Source organism: Podarcis tiliguerta, assembly GCF_965153285.1.
Source record: "Podarcis tiliguerta genome assembly, chromosome: 8".
In the NCBI taxonomy this organism is placed as follows: domain Eukaryota; kingdom Metazoa; phylum Chordata; class Lepidosauria; order Squamata; family Lacertidae; genus Podarcis; species Podarcis tiliguerta.
Window position 1 is genome coordinate 25,734,732 of NC_139541.1, and position 19,149 is coordinate 25,753,880.

The 19,149-nt window shown below is 48.3% G+C and overlaps 1 protein-coding gene across 10 annotated transcripts in view; it reads right to left on the minus strand.

The window, feature by feature from the left end:
* Positions 1-19,149, minus strand: part of KCNAB2 (potassium voltage-gated channel subfamily A regulatory beta subunit 2) — a 103,636-nt gene that overhangs the window by 15,976 nt on the left and 68,511 nt on the right. For 8 of the 10 annotated variants that reach the window (XM_083452201.1, XM_083452208.1, XM_083452209.1 and 5 more), the window contains 7 exons: positions 9,240-9,283; positions 7,025-7,062; positions 5,818-5,897; positions 5,072-5,116; positions 4,325-4,369; positions 3,885-3,928; positions 286-372 (listed from right to left, as the gene is read on the minus strand). In XM_083452201.1, coding sequence (XP_083308327.1) covers positions 286-372; positions 3,885-3,928; positions 4,325-4,369; positions 5,072-5,116; positions 5,818-5,897; positions 7,025-7,062; positions 9,240-9,283 — 383 coding nt within the window. Of the gene's footprint in view, positions 1-285; positions 373-3,884; positions 3,929-4,324; positions 4,370-5,071; positions 5,117-5,817; positions 5,898-7,024; positions 7,063-9,239; positions 9,284-17,356; positions 18,366-19,149 lie in introns of those variants that run through there. The other 2 variants (XM_083452203.1, XM_083452204.1) reach the window with 2 other exon arrangements.

Sequence of the window (19,149 nt, forward strand, 5' to 3'; positions counted from 1 at the left end):
AGAGGAAGCTGCCTGTTGCATCTCTGCATCAGTCATTGCTCTGGCTATGAGCAATGCCTCCTTCCACTCTGAGGGAGGAGGGACTCCTGTAGACACATGGGGATGGACCTGTAGATCCTTTCAGGTAAGAGAAATCAATGTGTGGAAGGGGAAAGAGAGTGCCTCTTCTAGCTGATGTGTGGCAAACATGGATCTCTTCCCTTGCCGTGGTCAAGGACTGCAGGGTTCCACCTTGAAGAGACAGGTGCTCTGAGAAAGAAAGCAAAATGCAGCAGCCACACCTACCTTCCATGGGCGTGTTGGGGTCTGGCCGATTGGCAAACACCACGTCCACGTATTCCAGCTGCAGCCGTTCTAGCGAAGCCTTCAGGCCTGCAGGGGGAGGCAGAAAACAAATGTGTCAGACAGAAAGTCCTACACTGAGCACTGCAAGATCATCTTCTACATTAGGTGGCCTTGTGGAGCCAGCCAGCAGACTACCAAGGCTGCATTTGCACATATATTTAACACACTACGGTACTGCTTTAAACAGCCACAGCATCCCCCAAAGGATTCTGGGGGCTGTAGTTTGTTAAGGGAGATCCTACCCCCATTCTCCTCACAGAACTGCAGTTCCTTCTGAAAAGGGATTAAAAGTGGTATCATAGTGCTTTATATGGAAGGTGGCCCTGGAATCACCCCGTTCTACAACCTCTCTGGTAGGTGCCTTTGTAAGGGTTGTTGGAGCTGTGTAAGGCAACACTTTTGAACCAAGCATTTAAAGCACTATGATACCACTTTCAACAGCCATGTCTCCCCCTAAAGAATTCTGGGAGCTGTAGTTTGTTAAGGGTGTTCAGAGTTGTGAGGAGGCCCCTGTTCCCCTCACAGAGATATGATTCCCAGAGTGGTTTCACAATCCATCCCTCTTTCCCAGGGAACTCTGGGAACCCGGGGAAGGAAATTATGGGGCGGTCTCCTAACAACTCTCAGCAGGACCGTTCACAAACTGCAGCTCCCATAATTCTTTGAGGGAGACCATGTGATATTGCAATGCTTTAAATGGATGATGCGAATGCCCCTCAAGTCTCTACCACCTCTTTCCTCTTTCTCTCTGCCTTCAAGGGTTCGCTTACGGGCACCTCGATGCCCCATATGTCACCCTGGAGACGTGGGGCATACGTACAAAGAGAGAAATTGACAGCGATTTGGTGAATGCACCACCCTCTGGAGCTGGCCCCATTGAAAGCACCACAGTCCCCACACATTTGCAGAACAAGGGTGGTCGCCACCTCCCCTTACAAACTAGGGGATACAACCCCAGCTCCCTACTTTCTGGCCCCTCATATGTTTCCCTGTTAATTCTGTTCGTCGTAGCCAGCAATCAATGACGGACAACCCCGTTTCAAACTGCCAACGTTCATTAAAGAATTAGGGCAAGAATTAACGTCACCCATTATACAATATTTTAATGTTTTTAATCGCATCTGGATTCCACAAAGCTTAAGCCTTCCAGTGCAAAATATCTACTGCTGGTGCCTCTGCGTGCTTTGTTTTGTAATTGAGGGTATCAATTAAAAAAAAAAAGGCACTGGGGTCAGCCAGTCTCTACTTAAAAATAACAAGGGGGGAAAATATGGCATATCCAATTGGGCAGGTGGGGTGTATAAATGAACCCTTGTTGCTTTATAGCAGCTAGGGACACAAGAAGCTGCCTTATGCTGCCAGTATGCTGAGTCTAGGCCAGTATTGTCTGCACTGACTGGCAGCAGCTCTCCAGGGTTTCAGGCAGGAAGTCTTAGCCCGGACCCTCTGAATGCAAAGAGTCTGCTCTACTATTGAGCTGCAGCCCCACGTTTTTGTGTGTGATTTTGCACATTTATTTATTTAATGCATTTATATTTCTCCAAGGAGCTCAAGGTGGCCTACATGGTTCTTCCCCTCCTCCTTTAGCTCCCACAACAACCCTGTGAGGTAGGTCAGACTGAGTGCACTTCATGGCTGAGTGGGGATTGGAACCCTAGTCTCTCCCAGGTCCTAGTCTGACACGCTAACCGTTACACCGCACTGGCACATTTTACAAAGCGGTTTTCCCTAGTAGGGTGCATTTTTGCATTTTCTCCAATATATGCATTTACCCCGGGATATACATTTCTGTTGATATGACCCGGCTAGAGGAACGATATTTGGAGCAGTGTGATTTCCAAAGGTCAGGTGTGTTTCCGTTTTTGCATTGTTTCGGAGAGCAGGAATAGAACTGAATTGAAATTCTCCACTATCCATAGCTGACCTCTACAAGGGCAACTCAAGCACCAAGTGGAAATACCAAAACACACCGCAGGGGAGTCTTTCCCAACCTGGGGCCCTCCAGGTGTTTTGGACTACAACTCCCATCAGCCCCCATGTCACATGGTCATGCTGGCTGGGGCTGATGGAAGCTGCAGTGTGCCAGCACCAGAAGGGCATCATAGTGGTAAAGGTAAAGGGACCCCTGACCATTAGGTCCAGTCATGATCGACTCTGGGGTTGCGGCACTCATCTTGCTCTATAGGCTGAGGGAGCCTGCGTACAGCTTCTGGGTCATGTGGCCAGCATGACTAAGCCGCTTCTGGCAAACCAGAGCAGCGCACGGAAACACCGTTTACCTTCCTGTCAGAGCGGTACCTATTTATCTACTTGCACTTTGACGTGCTTTCGAACTGCTAGGTTGGCAGGAGCAGGGACTGAGCAACGGGAGCTCACCCTGTCGCGGGGATTCGAACCGCCGACCTCCTGATCGGCAAGTCCTAGGCTCTGTGTTTTAACCCACAGTGCCACCTGCGTCTTCGTAGTGGTAGCCATCACTCATTGGTACTGGTAGGGTGGAAGTCAAGGGAGCCCAACAGCAGGTGGCACCAGAGCCAAGGAGAGGCAGAGCCAACTAATCCTTCTCCCTGCTTGCTGAGTTCTACAAGAGCAATACGGAGACTGATAAGGAGGCTGATCACTAAAAGGTGATCCCTGCAACACAGCAGGATGGACTAGTTCACTTCCAACTCTACAATTCTGTTGGGAAGATGACAGGCAGTGATGTCCCCTGGGTTGCTTGTAAGGCTGCCCGTCTCCCACAGAGCCAGATTCAAGGTCCTTATATTCATCTACAAAGCCCTGAAGAACTTCCACCCAGGGGACCTCAAGGGCCGCCTGAACCTTTATATCCCAGCTCCCTCACTGAGATCATCTGCAGGAGCTTTGTTGGTCACCGGGTTGGCAGGGCTTACTCGACAACAAGAAACACATCCTTTAGCGTCATCAGTCCTGTGGAACTCCCTGCCACTGGAGATTCAGCAAGCACCTTCTGTTTTAACCTTTGAAATGCCTGCTGAAAACTTTTCTATTGCATCAGGCAAATATGAAGGCAATTAAGAATACAGTATATACTCGAGTATAAGCCGACCCGACTATAAGCCGAGGCACCTAATTTTACCACAAAAAACTGGGAAAGCTTATTGACTTGAGTATAAGCCGGTTCACCACACCACAAACCTGGTGGTAGCGGCAGCGGCGGAGGAGGAAGGAGCAGCCCAAAAGGACCCTCACTCGAGTATAAGCCAAGGGGGGCTCTTTCAGCATAAAAAAAAGTGCTGAAAAAGTCAGCTTATACTTGAGTATATATGGTACATCTTTCTGTTCTGTAACAGCTGATTTTAGCTTTTTAGATGTTTTCTATTACATAATTTTAAATATAAGTGCTGTAAATTCCTCTGATACGTTTTTTATTTTATTTTATGAACATCAGTATATAAATATGTTTATAAATAAATTAATCAAATATCTGGAGAGAGCTAGGTTTGGGGAAGAGGCCTCTTCCAGGGAACACCCACTGGGTTAATTGTTAAGTGCCCAGCAGTCTGGCTTCAGCTTACCTTCTATAATGTGCTTTCTTGAGAGTCCTCTCTCCGTCTCGGCTCTGGGGTGGGAGGAGAAGGAGGAAAGGCTGAAGTCAGAAGACTGATGTAGCCGAAATTGTTAACTTGTGCTATGCAAAGATGACTATGTAGAAAGAGAGCAGCTGAAACTAACTGCCGTCTGAGGCTATCCATAAATGCTTATCTTTCATCCCAGAAAATCATATACCGGCTAGGGAGGATGGAAGGGGGAATGGCACTCTCTCCATGCTCAGAGACACACTCCCTTTCCTCAAAAGGAAATTGTGGGTGGATGATGCTTGAAAAGTGAATCCCTAAGGATCAGTCCCCCTTTCTGAAACCAGTCAAAGTCCCCTGGCCCTCCACTGCCCGCCAGATATGCTTGAATTTCCTCACTCAAATTGCACACAAGCAGGGTGGTTGAAACGCTTACGTACTTTCCTCCCCAGAAGATTTTGGTTGTTATCACCAGGCTGGAACGTCTGCAAGGAGAGTGGAGGAAGGGGGGGAGAGAATGGATGTGTGATGGATAAAGGTAAATCTCCTAAATGCATTCACCACCATCCTGAAGTTCCCCTCTACCCAATGTAAAATCTGAGAAGGATTACGACATTCTTCTGACGCATTTGGCAAATTGTCTGTCAAGTATCCCGAGCAAGACTGTGATGAGAAAAGGTGTAGTAGCACCACCCTGGACTCCTTTGGGGGAAGGGTGGGCTAGAAATGAAATAAATAAATAAATAAATAAATAAATAAAACACACACACACACACACACACACACACACAATATCCTGCAGACAATGTATAAACGTATCAGTTGTGATTGTTTCGGTCGTCAAAAATGTAAGGATCTGGGATTTGGACTATGTATCTTGCTATATAAATAAAAACCTAAGGCTGTCGTCACGTTCTGCAGTTCATGGGGCTGTTGATAGGTGGCACTGTGAAATACAGTGTGGTGACATACTGCTCTGAGGTTTCGTTTTACTGTCAAGCAGCAAATAGCTTTCATGAAGTAGACATGTCTCATTTTGATTATGACATGAATTTTGTTTAAGGTTTCTAGTCCACATGGGTTCTTGAACATGGTGGCGGGTTAAAACATGTTAAAGCATACAGAGACAACAGGTCTAACCACAAGATGGAATGGGATTGGGATGTGGTCCAAAGCAGAACAGTTACCTCCATCCTTTTTTCTTAATGATATTCCCTAACACGACTTCAGCCCTACAAGACACAGAAAGAGAAAGAAAATGTGGCCGTTAGAGTCATTGCAGAAATGAAGTCAAGCTTGCTCCAGTGAGTGTAGCCAAAATGAATTTTGGTGACCAGGATACAACCCCACATAGGGGGAGAAAATAATAACCAGGGCTTAAGCTAGTATTCCCTCAGTTATTGGACTTGCTGAACTGAAATTGGAGATTTTCTTAGACCCTCAAAGTTTTTATTTTTGGAGTGTCAACATATAAAGTTACCTGCTTTCAGAGGAGCTCCCCCACAATGTCTCTGCATGAATCCCTGTTCTAAGTTGGCCATGTGATTAGAAAGAGGAAGCTCTGTAAAACGGACTCATGGGCGGAAAAAAACCAGGCAGCCTTCCTTGGTGTTCTGCAAAACGGACTGATCCAACCACACCGGATGCTGAGAAACAGTAACAGCAAGGACTGCTTGTTTTTGAGGAGTCACAGGTGGGAGTGGGAATGCTTGCAATGGCTCTCTAGGGTGGGGTTGGGGGTTGAAGATGCAATGGCCGCGGACTCGCCAGGTACCCTTAGCCAGGCTGCTCTCTCTTATTCTCAGTCCCCTTCCCACCTGTTGTGGATGACTAGCCTACCTCGCAGGGCCGTGGGTTGGATGACAGAGAGAATGTATGGGAAAGTACTCAGAAAATAACAATGGGGGCGTTAGAAATGGGTGGGTGCACCTACTTCCCTGCAGCATAGACTTCCGCCGTGTCGAAGAGATTGATGCCATTGTCGTAGGCCAAGGTCATCAACTGCTCCGCCATCTGAAAGAGAGGCAGAGATGAGCTCCTGTGTGTGTGTGAGGACTGGTGGGATTTTCCTGCCCCCCTCCACCCACCCACACCCAACCGCTCATCCGTTCATTTCTAGAACACGGCCACTTCTGTGCATTCTCACCAGTGAATCTATTCCATCCGCTTTCCGCCTTCATCTGCAATTCTTATTTTTAAACCCACATCAAAGCTTGCATTTACATGGTTATTTTAAAATGCGTTTCCTCACAGCAGGCAGAGTTTGAAATGCATTCCCTCTCTCGAAGCGTGCATATTTATCGCCACACTTATCTTCCTTCCCTCAAGGCGGCTTACGTTGCCACCTTATAGCCTCACAACAACCCTGTGAGGTAGGGTGGGCTGAGAGATGGGGACTGGCCCCAAGTTCCCCAGTAGACTTCAAAGCTGAGTATGGATTCGAGTCCCAGTTTCCCACATCCTAGTCCAGCACTGCCTCACTGTTCTGATGTATTGTTTTTGAGCTGTGGACTGCACTGGGACATTGAGGAGGTGTGAAATTCAGGGTACAACTAAAAGCAATGCTACTTTTGCTGAACTGCCAGGTATTCACTTAGAGCAGCGGTTCTTAACCTGTGGGTCCCCAGATGTTGTTGGACTACAACTCCCATCATCCCTGAGCTCTGGCTAGCGAGGGGTGATGGGAGTTGTAGTCCAACAACATCTGGGGACCCACAGGTTGAGAAAGACTGACTTAAAGGGATGTTGCCAGGCCCTTAATGGACTCAGGGCACAGGTCAATGACACATCTTTGCATACAATTCAGATATGCTAATTTATGCATATAGATGCAAATTTAGGCTGGCTGTAAGAGGGGGGAAAACAACAAAGTTTCTGTCAAGGCTTCAGTTGGGACCCTCCGGATGTTGCTAGACTCCAGGTCCCATCATCCTTGATGCCTGGGGTTAATGAGAGCTGGAGTCCAACAACTTCTGGAGGGGGGCACCAGTTCCCTCCCCCAATTTAGGGGAACCTCCCACCTCATCTTCAGTTCAGGAGAATAGATCTGGGGCAGGGGAGGAGGAGGTACCGGTACCTCCCAGGAACAGACCATCAAATAAATAAACTAAATAAACATGAGGGAGGGGACAAATTCTTACCTCATCCGTAATCTGTCCTCCAAATGTCACCCATGTTCCTACAAAACAGAGTAAGAGCAAGAGAGAGAGGCAGACAAAAGGATTTTAAAAAACGAAAAGAAAGATTTGGGGAGAATCACAGAATTCCAGAGTTGGGAGGGATCCCCGAGGGTCATCTAGTCCAACCCCCTGAATGCAGGAAGGACAAAGGCAGGATGGAACTGAACTCCTGGAAAAAGAGTCCGTTCATTGAGTCACAGCTCAGTGGCAGGGCACCTGCTTGGCATGCAGAAGGCTCCGGGTTTAATCCTCCTATGGCATTTCAATATAGGACTGGGAATGATCTCTGTCCGAAACCCTGGAGAGTTGCTGCCAGTCAGTGCAGGCGGTACTGAGCTAGATGCATCAATTGCTTGACTCAGTATATGGCAGCTGTCTGTACTGGATGAGTTTCAAGAAATGTGCATCTCGTCCACTGTTCTGTCTTCCCTAGTGGCAAGCAGATGCCTCTGGGAAGTTCGCAAGCAGAGGAAGAAGGCAAGAGCTTATCTCTGCTGCTGTGTGGCTTTCCAGAAACGGGCCATCCACTGGCATACTGGGTACTATGCAACCCTGAAGCAACTGTGCCACCATCCAGATGGGGGTCCCTTGAAGGAGGAATGCTCTGGGCTCACAGGAGCCTTTGGATTTGGGGATTTCAAAAGTTTATTTGTATGCACCAAGCACGCCACTTGGGAAATGACTGATCTGCCTCTTTGTGGGGCAAAAGTCAAAAGTCTGCCATGTGTACAAGGCGCAGATTTACTGTTCTTAGCAAACCGGGAAAGCAAAAGGGGGTCCCAGATTTGGTTCTCCATGCTGTTAAATGTCCAGAATACCAGTTCTGTTCTGCAACATTAACTACCCCTCCCAGCTTGATATCACCTGCAAATTTAAAGAAAAAAGGTAAAGGTAAAGGTACCCCTGCCCGTACGGGCCAGTCTTGCCAGACTCTAGGGTTGTGCGCTCATCTCACTCTATAGGCCGGGAGCCAGCGCTGTCCAGAGACACTCCGGGTCACGTGGCCAGCGTGACAAGCTGCATCTGGCGAGCCAGCGCAGCACACGGAACGCCGTTTACCTTCCCGCTAGTAAGCGGTCCCTATTTATCTACTTGCACCAGAGGGTGCTTTCGAACTGCTAGGTTGGCAGCCGAATTTAAAGAACATCCCCTCAATTCCTTTATCCAAGCCCAGGCCAGAACACTGCAGCACCTCACTTGTCACTTTCCCCCCAGGATGATGAGGAATCATTACTGAGCACTCTGGATTTGGTAAGCCAACTACCTACAAATCCACCAAACAATGACCTCATCCAGCCCACATTTTACCAGCTTCCCCACAAGAATATCATGGGGGACTCTGTCAAAAGCCTTACTGAAACCAAGATACAATACGTCCATAGCATTCCCCTGATCCACCAAGCTTGTAACTCCATCAAAAAAAGAAATGAGACTTATTTTTGAGAATAAGTCTTAGTCTTAGTAATCGCAACATCCTTTTCTAGGTGCTCCCTGACTGACTGACTGACTGACCGGCTGGCTGGCTGCCTCAATTGGCCAGTCTGATTTCCAACCTGTTTATTTTTAATACCAAGAGGATCACTGCAGAATGAGCTTGAATGAAGCAGGAAAGGAATTGCTGAGCGGCACCCAAGACAGGGAATAGGTATGGAGGAGTTGCAAGCAGACCCTTTGTGGAGTTAAAACTCCGGGACAGTTTTAATTCCACTTCTTGCAGGAATGGCACCTCCAATGGAAGCTCAGAACAATTGTCACGCTGGAACAAGCTTGAGCCCATCCACCTGAGCAACTGCTTCCCAGGAGCAGGGCCAGCTTAACACAACAGACAACGCAAGAGCAGCTGTGGAGGCCATCAGGATCCCAAGCCAGGAATGATATCCATCAGGAAAGCATGATTCAGCCGGGGTGGGGGAGACAGGGGTCTGCAAACAACTCTCAGCACCCCAAGCAAACTGCAGCTCCCGAATTCTTGTGGGGGAAGCCATGGCTGTTGAAAGTGGGAAAGCAATGCAGACAGATGTGGATGCCTTCTGCCAATCACTCATCTCTGGACAGCTGCATTGCATGGCATCTCCCACAGAGCGTATTTGTAGCGTATGCACCAAACTGAATCTATCTCCCCCCCCCCCCATTCCGCAAGCTGAATTAAAAGGAAAACCCCAAGAATTCCACTTACCTAACCCGAGGCAGGAGACTCGGAGTCCTGACTTCCCAAGGTTTCTGGGGAAAAAACAACACACCACCTTTTAATAGGCAGATGGAAATGTCGGAAATAGACGCTGGCCATTGGCATCTTCGCACCGATGCTTACAGAGAGCAGATGTCGTTTCAGTTCTGATCAGCATTTTGTGTTTCCCTCAAAAGATACACAAGGGAAGGGAAGGAGAGAAGAGGAGGTGGGGGGGGGGGGATATACCATTTGGTGCTTTCATAATCATGCAGAATCAGACACAGGGAAACCTCCGTCTCCAGCTGGGTTAGATCCTATCCCTGGTGGAACTAGAGAACTGACATCAGGAGTCCTGGGCTTGGATCTCCCCCCAGTCTGTTTTTGGTTTGCAAAATAATTATTGAGAAAAGGCAACGGGAGGGTTTGCCAAACTGGACTCTTTCCCAGGGGAATCAGAGATCTCCTGACATTACATCAAGTTCACCTTGAGGCATCAACTGGGGAAGCCAGTGTGGTGTAGTGGTTAGAGCAGGGGTCAGCAAACTTTTTCAACAGGGGGACAGTCTACTGTCCCTCAGACCTTGTGAGGGGCTGTACTATATTTTGAAGAAGGAAAAAAAAGAACGAATTCCTATGCCCCACAAATAACCCAGAGATGCATTTTAAATAAAAGCACACATTCTACTCATTTAAAAACACCAGGCAGGCCCCACAAATAACCAAGAGATGCATTTTAAATTAAAGGACACATTCTACTCATGTAAAAACACGCTGATTCCCGGACCGTCTGTGGGCCGGATTTAGAAGGTGATTGGGCCAGATCCGGCCCCTGGGCCTTAGTTTGCCTACCCATCAGTTAGAGGGTCAACCTGGGACCTGGGAGACCAGGGTTCAAATCCACACTTGGCCATGAAGCTCCCTGGACTTGTCCTACCTTACAGGGTTGTTATGGGGATTAAACGAGGAGTGGGAGAGCCATACATGCCACCTCAAGCTCCTTGGAGAAAATGGTGGGATATAAATGCAGTCATTGATAATACTGTAATAACATTCAGCAAGGTAATGGTAACTCCAACATAGCATACAAGGTTGCTGTAAAGATTGCCAAGATAATATGCATAATACTTGGCGTTTAGAGAATAAATCCTACAAGGATACGTATATGAATAATCCTACACAAACGATTTTCAGGGGGTTCTCTCAGGTTCAAATGCTGCCATCAGAGCTTGATTGGCAGAGGCACACCCATCACAGGCCCTTGGGGAGACTCTGTGCGTGTTTGCGTGTGATGCATTGCTTTGAGCTGTCTGTCACTTTTTGCAAGCCGCAGACTAAATATTTTGTGGCGGCTCCAACGCCTCTCAGCATTTTCTGACCTTCCACATGAAAGGGCCAGCCATCAGCCTGGGGCAGGGTGTGTGGGGGGGGGGGCGAGGAAGAGGAAGTTTGGTTCCTGGATGATCCAGAAATTTCTTATTCGTAAGGCGACATGGCCAGGCCATTTCCCACACCCTCGAAATTTTGCTCAGAGCTCTAGCCCCCTTCCCCTGTACACACCGGGTGTTCCCACCTTATGACCTCATCTCATAGAATCATAGAGTTGGAAGAGACCACAAGGGCCATCGAGTCCAATCCCCTGCCAAGCAGGAAACACCATCAGAGCACTCCTGACATATGGTTGTCAAGCCTCTGCTTAAAGACCTCCAAAGAAGGAGACTCCACCACACTCCTTGGCAGCAAATTCCACTGTCGAACAGCTCTTACTGTCAGGAAGTTCTTCCTAATGTTTAGGTGGAATCTTCCTTCTTGTAGTTTGGATCCATTGCTCCGTGTCCGCTTCTCTGGAGCAGCAGAAAACAACCTTTCTCCCTCCTCTATGTGACATCCTTTTATATATTTGAACATGGCTATCATATCACCCCTTAACCTCCTCTTCTCCGGGCTAAACATGCCCAGCTCCCTTAGCCGTTCCTCATAAGGCATTGTTTCCAGGCCTTTGACCATTTTGGTTGCCCTCCTCCATTATCTCCATCATCATCATCTTATTTGCAGATCAACAGATTGAAACAATTAGTAGAAACGCACATTAGCGCAACTGAAATACACAGAATAACGATGCTAAGCAGTATATCGGCTGATATAGAATCGCATAATGGAATTGCAGAGTTGGAATGGGCACCCAAGTGTCATCTAGTCTAACCCCCTGCAATGCCGGAATCACAGTGAAAGAATCCCTGACAGATGGCCATCCAGCCTCTGTTTGAGACTTCCAGCGAAGGAGAGTCTGCTGCCTTCTTCTGCCAAACCTTTCTTACCACCTGAAAGTTCTTCCTAATGTTTAGTCGGAATCTGCTTTCCTGTCATTTGAATCCAGTTCTTTGGGTCCAGCCCTCTGGAGCAGCAAGAACAAGCTCTATCTTACACAGCGTATACATATACCATGATGCATTTTCATACTGTGTTTTTCATTTGCATTAATGTGCATTAAAAAAAAAATATTATTGATAGTTGATTTTTACAAATTGTGCTTTTTTAAAAAAATGCAACATATAATCGCTTATAAACCGTGATTCATACGTAGCTGAATTTTGCATTTGTTTTTGCAACCTGTCTTCCCACCCACAGTGGCACCGAACGTGTATTTTATTACATTTAACTTTTAAGTCATTTCACCTTTTTAAACAAAAGTCCCATTCCACAAATGTGTTCTCAGAGGCCTATGCGTCTATTGGCAGAAAATTGTTATTATTTGTTTAAATGTTCAGTTGACTGCAAATAAACGAGCGAGGATGACAATATACCACCACCAGACACTTCACCCCATATACCACCACTAGACACTTCACCAGACACTTCACCCCATTCCCCATTCCTCAGCTACCTTCCCAACAAGCTGCAGCGACCCCAAGCAGACCCTCTGCCCCTCAAAAAGGTTCCCCAACCCCCTTTCCCTCCCCCTTGGGAAAAAGAAACACACAGGCTTTTAATGTCCCTCATCCATGCTCCAAGAAGGAAACAGGCTGAAGCGCATCAAGTTTATCTATGAAATTGCCTTGCCCCATGCATGCAGAATTGGCAACATCACAGGTACCACCTGATATCCTTTCCGCATTTGTAAGGAATCAACCTTTTATTGTGGCAGCACACATATCTTGGAACTCCCTGCCTATTGACACCAGGAAAGTGCCTTCCCTGAACTCTTTTAGACACATCCCACAAGCATTTTTCTTTAGACAACATTTTTCTTTAGACAAACCCGTGGAACCTTGATGTATTTTTCAATCCGATTTTAGTATATTGCCGATTTTATTTTTTGAATATTGTAAAGAGTTGTTTCTACTGATAATTTCATTGCATTGTTCTCTTTGTAAAGCCGCTTTCGGGGTTGTTTTGCAATCAAGCTTTGTGCATAAGCCTTGTAAAAATAAAATAAATAAGTACTATCATGGTGCTTTAAATGCAGGGTGCAAATATGTCCTATGAGAAAGTCCTCGTGGTGTCAATTACAGTGGGCAAGTCACTAGGAGCAGGAGGCCATGGGTAAAAAAAAACCACCCTGAAGGTTATGATATCTAGGTAGGGTTCCTCGAGATCAGTGGCTGAAGGCTTGAGCGGGAGGTCTTGCGGCTGAAGACGTTGTATCTTGAAGGCCTGCAAAGGCTCTCCACCCTTCCTTCCTTGCTTTCTGCCTTTAGGAACCCAGTAAGTTGCCTTATACACTGAGTCAGAGCCTTGGTCAATCTAACTCAGCATATTGTTTACACTGGCTGGCAGCGGCTCTCCTGGGGCTCAGACAGGGATTCTCTCCCAGCCCAACTTGGAGATAATGGGGATTGAACCTGAGACCTTCTGCATGCAAGGCAGGCTCTCTAGCATTAAGCTACGGCCCTCTCTTCCAGAGCTCCTGCCCCTTCAAAAGATATCTATCAATTCACAGGCGGATTAACAACAGCCAGTGAACCAAGCAAGGAAACGGCTGATTCAAGGAGTTAGAGCGCCTTGAAGCCCACAGCAACGTTGCTAAACGGACCACAGAGCTATCTCCTTACGAAGGCCATTTTATTTTATTAACGCGGCCGGCGTTGGAACGATACAATTTAAAACAGACATGTGCTGCATTTAAAACATTAAAAAAAATTCTAAAGTCATTTAGAGCATCTGAAACTATTTAAAGCACCAAAAAGCATTTCAAAGCAATCATGCACCCCACCCTCCCAGTTACTGATTTCAAGAGTGCCATTAGCCACCCATAGTGTGATGGCAGTTAATATTGGCATGGGAAGACATGCTGGGAATGGGAAGTCCGTAAGAAGGAATGTCAAGGTCTTTGGCTATGAAAAAGTCTCTTTGCTCAAGGCTGTGGCACATCTAAAACAATGGCAAATAGTGCAATGTAGCCTCTTTTACTCTTATCAGACAGGCTGAGCAGCTGAAACTTAGAGAGAAGGATTTCTGGCTTGTAAGGACAGCTCCGCAGCATACATTTAGAGGACATCCAATGCACATTTAAAATGCATAGCTTCCCCCAAGGAATCCTGGGGACCCTAGTCGCCCCCTCCCACAGCTACAGTTCCCAGCACCCTTAATAAACTATAGCTCCCAGAATTGCTTGGGGGAAGTTACCGTATGCGCTTTCAATGTGCATTGAGTGTGTTTGAAATGCATGGTGTGGACCTGCCCTTATAAGGCTAATGCAAAAACTGTTTCCTGACGTTCCACTGGCTACCCCAGTTCACGAAGGAGGATCCCTTTTCTTACAGAACTATGTAAAAACCATTCCGGCTGCTGCTACGGAATTCTGCGTTTGCAAAGGACCAAACATTAAACACAAACTTGCTGGTTTGCTTGCAAAGAGCCAGTGGGTTTGTGGGTTTTTACACGAATCGCTAAATGGCGCATGTTGCTGGGCTGGGGGGCAGGGGGTAGCTGGAGCAAAACCTTACCTCCCCACTGCTTGAAATTTCCCCTGCCCCCTCCAAACCTGCTTAGTTTGGGTATCAGAGCCAGGGTAGTGAAGGCGGTGAAAATTAAAGCAACAGAGGTAAAGCAAAGGAGGGCAGCAGATTTCATGCACGTGTCCTGTGTTTAAAGGTAAAGGGACCCCTGAGCATTAGGTCCAGACGTGGCTGACTCTGGGGTTGCAACGCTCATCTTGCTTTATTGGCAGAGTGAGCCGGCGTACAGCTTCCGGGTCATGTGGCCAGCAGGACTAAGCCGCTTCTGGCGAACCAGAGCAGCTCACGGAAATGACGTTTACCTTCCCGCTGGAGCAATACCTATTTATCTACTTGCACTTTGACGTGCTTCCAAACTGCTAGGTTGGCAGGAGCTGGGACCGAGCAATGGGAGCTCACCCCGTCGCAGGGATTCGAACCGCCAACCTTCTGATTGGCAAGCCCTAGGCTCTGTGGTTTAACCCACAGCGCCACCCGCGTCCCGTCCTGTGTTTAGGGACACACAAATGAACACACACACACCCCATTACCCAAATGATTTTTACAGCTAAATCAACAAATGTGTGTTTAATGCACAGAACTGGTTTGGTCCTAACACAACTGCAAGCATGTTTTCTGCTGCTGCAGAGGGGAGGACCCGAACAAATGGAATCAAATGAAAAGGAAGGAGATTCTGAGCTCATCCACACTTCCTTCTGAGCTGCATTTCCAGGCACTTTAAAGCTCCATGTCTGAGCAGTGTCTGTTTGTTTGACCCAGTGCTTTCCCTGGGAAAACTGCACTTTACAGCTGAATCAGAACAAACAGCAACTGGGTTTTCCACGGACTGCTCTTTGCTCTGACTCCGCTGCAAAACACGGGGTTTCTTGGGGAAAACACCTGGAACAAGAGGAACCAAACACAACGCTTGGATATGGAGCTTTAAACCCTGGAAAGCAAGGTTGAATAGGAAGTCTAGGTGAACCCCGACTAAATGTAGAACCTTCTGGTAGTAGGAGCCATTGGACAGTGGAACAGGCTCCCTTGGAAGGTGATGGAATCTTTTCAATGGGGGTTTTTGAGCAGAGGTTGGATGGCCATCTGTCGGGGATTATTCCGCTGCGATTCCTGCATTGCAGGGAGCGAGGCTACATGACCCTTAGGATCCCTCCCAACTCTACAGTTCTTAGATTCCAAAGCCTGAACCGGTCCATAACAATAGGATGAAGGTTTGTCACCATATTATGTCACTTTGCACATGAGCTGTAATGGCAGACAAGCATTATAAGGAGGCCGAATTTCAAAACAAGGAGATGGGAATTGGCCGAGGTTCAGCAGTTTAAATATTTCCCTTTCAAGTGAAGTTTTCGCCTGTGATTTTTCTTTGTACCCATAGTATTTCTTTAACGTTCTCTTCTGCTGTTGTAGAAATCCTTGCCCGCCTCACGCTCTCTCCCTGACTTCTGCATGAACTCAAAGGGAAAGATGCAAGAACATTTCCACTCTCAGCTGATTGGAGCAGATTAGGTAAGGAGCAGAGTGGGCAGCCTATCACCTGCTCTCTACTCATTAAATGTGATTCAGCAGCAGCAAAAACAAACAAACAAAAACCCTAATGCAGTTCCAGGCTGCTTCAACTATACTTCTGTCCAGATCACTGCCTATCCAGAGGCAACAGAAGGCAAGGAAAGGGATGGGTGGGGAAGAAGCCCACAAATAAATTAAAGTTAAATTCTGCAACCAAATTTAAATTCTGCAACCAAAAGTTAAATTCTGCAGAATGGATCTATCCTATCCATTTATCCATCCATCCATCCATCCACCCTGCTTTGTGTTTCTCCCCAGCTTCTCCTTTCTTGAGATGGGACAAGGAGATTTGTAGGACTCTCCTACAACCCCCACTGCTGGAAACTCAAAAGAGCTGGACCCTGCTCAGGCTTGTGTTTTCACCAGTCATTACCAACATGCTGAGCTGTATCTTAGTAGCAGAGCACCTGCTCTGCATGCAGAAGGCCCCAGGTTAAATCCCCAAAGGCGTCTCCAAGCAGGACTGGGAAAGGCACTTCTTTGAAACCCTGCTAGTCAATGCGGACAGCACTGGCCTCGGTAGATTTGCAGAAGGCAGGTAAGCTCAGTGGCAGAGCACCTAGTTTGCATGCAGATTCAGTCCCCAGCATCTCCAGTTAGGACTGAGATCCTGAAACCCTGGGAAGGTGCTGCCAGCCCGTGCAGACAGTACTGAGCTACATGGACCCATGGTCTCACTCGGCAGAAGGCAGCTTCCAATGTTCCAATGACTAATAGGCTTCGTACCAAAATACAGTTTTTGGCATTTCCTCAGCTTACCTTTGCAGCCTTTTGGCAACAGCCAAAAAACAATCTACAGATGCCGTTACATTTTTGCCTTTAAAAAGAATAATAATCACAACTGGCCACTGTCTCCCCTCCCACCCACACTTTCTAATAGGCAAAGCAGCCCTGGGGCTGCCAACCTGGAACAGTGATGTGGTGGGCATTGGTTTTAACCCTTTCCCCCCAGAACATCCCCACCGAAAGCTGCTCTTTGCCTCTGAAGCCGGTACCTGAAAAAAATATGCAATTTTCAGGGGGAAGAAAGGATTAGACTCCCTCCAACCTGCTTCTTTTGTCATATCCAGACAATGGCCGGCCGGTTGTAAACCTGCTTTTCAAAGTGTGTGCTTTGGGGAACTGCTATTGTAGCTCAGTGGTAGAGCATCTGTCTTGCAGACCAAAGGTCTCAGGTTCAATCCCCAGTGGCATATCCAGGTAAGGCTGGGAGAGACTCCCTGCTTGAAACCCTGGAGAGCTGCTGCGAGTCAGTGCAGGCAATATTGCACTGGATATTTAATTCAACACTTCACCATGAGGATTGGACCCTACTATTTGTAGGAAAGTGACTGTAGCTCAGAGGCAGATAATTTGTTGTGCAGGCACAAGGTCCCAGCTTCAGTCCCCAATAGCCTCTCCAGGTAAGGTTGGGAAAAATTCCTTGCCGGAAAAACCCTTGGAGAGCCACTGTTGGTCAGTACAAGCAATGCAGAGTTGGATGGAGCAATGACCCAAGAGTTTGGCTCTGGGAGTCTCCAGAATTTGGGTTCTGCTCCCTGCACAGCGACTGGTCCCCAAACTCTTCCCGGATGTACGGCGCTTCACCCACCCTCCCCATACCTGTATTTCATGCCAGTCTGCTTCACACTGGAGTCGCTGGAGGACGGGGCGTTCTGCGCGGAGAGGTGCCCCAAGCTCCGGGCCACCATCGCCACTGCCCGGAACCGACCCCGCGTGCTGGGGCTGTTGGCATTCTGCCGGTTGAGCCGGTCCTCCGCGCTCCGGTTCTTGATGTTGTGGTCCGAGCAGACGAAGGACACTTGCATCCTGCCTGCTTCTGGTGTCGCCTCCCCGACCTAGAGGTTGCCCTGGTCTCCCCTGACGCTGTGTCACCCGTTCTCCGGGATATGTCGAAGGAGGAGGAAAGTCTCCCACAGAAACCTTTTCCTCAGGACCTGGATTCTCCTGACGCAGCTGCAAGGATGCTCTCCCGGAACAAAAAATTCCAGAAAAATAACCCCAATGGGCCCGTTACCCCATCCACGAGTGGCAAAAAACAAGGGGTCCAGACTGACCGCCCTTCCAAATAGCAGCCATCCCCCTTCTCCTTCTGACCCAGTTCCTCAGTCTGGCAGTGTGGCGACTTTGGACATCTTCCTAGGGCGCTTCCGTGGGATCCCCGGCGCTGGATTTCAGTTTAATTTGGGAGCCGCAGCCGTCATCTCCTTGGAGGGTGATTCCCCCACTGTAACTCTCAGGGGGGACTAAGGAGCTGCGTCACTGAGACTCAGATGGATCCAGGAGGAGCAAATCTCTCATGAGAATCATCCTGATTCAGAAGGGAGGGAGGTAGCAGGGGGAAGGACACTGACGATGATGAGGATGATAGGGAGGGAGGGAGGAGTCTTGCTTGCCTTCGCTCAGATTCCTGAGCCAGTTCATTCACTCACCAGGCACGGGGCTGGATTTTGGGAGCCCCAAAGCCCGCTGTGGTTCCTCCGCTCGGGCTGAGACTCTGGAGTCTGCTGAGCAGCCGGCGAAGCGCACCAAGAGAGCCGAGCTTGGCAATTGGTGGACAACAAAGGGACAAAGAAGACTTTTAATCTGGAGTCAGTGCTCCAGTGTCTTGCCCAGGCGCGGCTGCTGCTGCTGCTGCTACGGCTTCCTCACAGCTCCGGCTGCTGCCGTTTGATGGTGAAAGCCTCCCCCCACCCCCCCGACACCCCAGCCCCTCAGCCAACCCTCCCATCTGCTCCCTTGCCTCCCCCCCGCTCCCCCTCCGAGGCTTGCAGAGGGATGATGACGGGAAACTAAATTTAGCCACAAAGCCAAGGGAGATCCCATCCTTTCCCAAGCAGCCTCCTTCCCGCAGGATCCCAAGAAAAGGGAAAGGAAGAGAGTTCGAATATTTCACCAGCGCCTGGGGAGAATCCAGTGCGAACCATCTGTTAGGGCTTCGAAGCAGGAGAGAGGAACGCCGGGAGCTGCCTTGTTCTGAGTCAAACCAACTAGTGCACCCAGCTCAACTGTGTCTGCACTGGCTGGCAGCAGCTCTCCAGGGTTTTCAACAAAGGACAGACCCAGCTCAGGCTGGAGATGCCAGGGACTGAACCTTCTGCATGCAGAGCAGATGCTTTCAGGAGCTGCATCCCTTCCCCTATCACAGGCTGCTTTCTGCCTACACCTGAAAGTACCGTATCTTTTGCTCTATAAGACTCACTTTTTCCCTCCTAAAAAGTAAGGGGAAATGTGTGTGCGTCTTATGAAGCGAATGCAGGCTGCGCAGCTATCCCAGAAGCCAGAACAGCAAGAGGGGTTGCCGGTTTCACTGAGCAGCGATCCCTCTTGCTGTTCTGGCTTCTGAGATTCAGAATATTTTTTTTCTTGCTTTCCTCCTCCAAAAACTAGGTGCG